This window comes from Selaginella moellendorffii, unplaced genomic scaffold (genome assembly GCF_000143415.4).
Source record: "Selaginella moellendorffii unplaced genomic scaffold, v1.0 SELMOscaffold_698, whole genome shotgun sequence".
In the NCBI taxonomy this organism is placed as follows: Eukaryota; Viridiplantae; Streptophyta; class Lycopodiopsida; order Selaginellales; family Selaginellaceae; genus Selaginella; species Selaginella moellendorffii.
Genome location: NW_003314944.1, coordinates 2,463 through 3,726, shown reverse-complemented (window position 1 = coordinate 3,726; position 1,264 = coordinate 2,463). Strand labels below are relative to the sequence as shown.

Below are 1,264 nucleotides of genomic sequence, written 5' to 3'. Positions count from 1 at the left end.
CTGAGTCTCTACGATCGTACCTAGCTGTCCAGAAAATAAAAAACGACTATTAAAATTTTCGAGGAATATGCTTGCATGCCGCTCCAAAAATCCCTGCGGCCAAGATTTTGCCACGTGGAGTTAAGCTGGCGGGAAATAAATTTGAAACATTAGGGCTCTTGGGACATAAATCTTAGGGCACATGGAAGTGAATGGTTTGGCTGAAATGCTCGGCGACAGCAACGCGATTCGGGGCGGAATTTTGGATCCAGCGATACGATGTGAGTGAAATCTGTGCTCTGCGCTCTTGATCTGTCGCTTTTCTGTCCAGTGGTACGCTCTCTCGAGGCTGAGATCGTTCCTCAAGTACTCCGGCAATGAGGCCGCTAGGGATGGGGATAATCACGCATTGCAGAACGCACCTGGGATTCCGGAGCTGCTGGTCGCATCTAAGGCGTGCAGCTGCTCCAGAGATCTCGAGATCGCCAGGAAAATCCACACACAGGCGTGTGATGGATCGAACATCTACTTGGCGACCAGCCTGGTGGATATGTTCGCCAAATGCAGGAGCATGATCGATGCCTGTGCCGTCTTCGACCGGATGCCTTGTCAGAACGTCGTCTCGTGGACAGCGCTAGTTCTTGGGTATGTGGAAATTGGGAAGAATGCTGTGGCTTTGGAGGTTTTCACGAGAATTGCTGCTCCAGATGCTTTGAGCTTTGTTGCGGCGCTGGTTGCTTGCGCGAACTTGGCTACGGCTGCTTCGGACGACGGTCACCAGCTCAACCAAGACAAGCTCCAGTTCTTGGAAACGGGAATGGCACTTCACTCCCGTGCTCTCCAAGCTGGTTACGACGAATCCATTGTTTCGCTGGCGAATACACTCATCAGCATGTATGCCAAGTGTGGAAGCTTGGTCGACGCAAGGATGGTTTTTGATCGGGCTCCGCAGCACACTGTGGTGTCTTGGAACGCATTGATAGCTGGATATGTTGAGAACGGAGAGGAGGAACTGGGATTGGAACTATTCTGGTGGATGGTCCAGCAGCACCAGCATTGTCTACCGGACTCTCGGACACTTGTTGCTGCTCTTACAGCTTGCACCAGCTTGGTTTCAAAAGAAGACGGTGTTAAAGTCGATGGGAAGTTGGTCAAGCTCAAGGGAATGGAGCAAGCTATGGCGATCCACTCTCAGGCTGTACGAGCTGGACAGGACAAACCAAGTTTATGTTGCGAGCAGTATTATCAACCTCTACGCGAAGTGTGGGAGCATGGTAGACGCGAT

The 1,264-nt window shown here is 51.4% G+C and overlaps 1 protein-coding gene across 1 annotated transcript in view; it reads left to right on the top strand.

Annotated features, from left to right (window-relative positions):
* The first annotated feature begins 191 nt into the window (after positions 1–191).
* LOC112344122 (pentatricopeptide repeat-containing protein At2g34400-like) overlaps positions 192–1,264 on the top strand; it is a 1,821-nt gene continuing 748 nt past the window's right edge. The window contains exons 1-2 of the mRNA XM_024668226.1: positions 192–260; positions 311–1,242. Of these exons, the coding sequence (XP_024523994.1) occupies positions 192–260; positions 311–1,242 (1,001 nt within the window). The remainder of the gene's footprint in view (positions 261–310; positions 1,243–1,264) is intronic.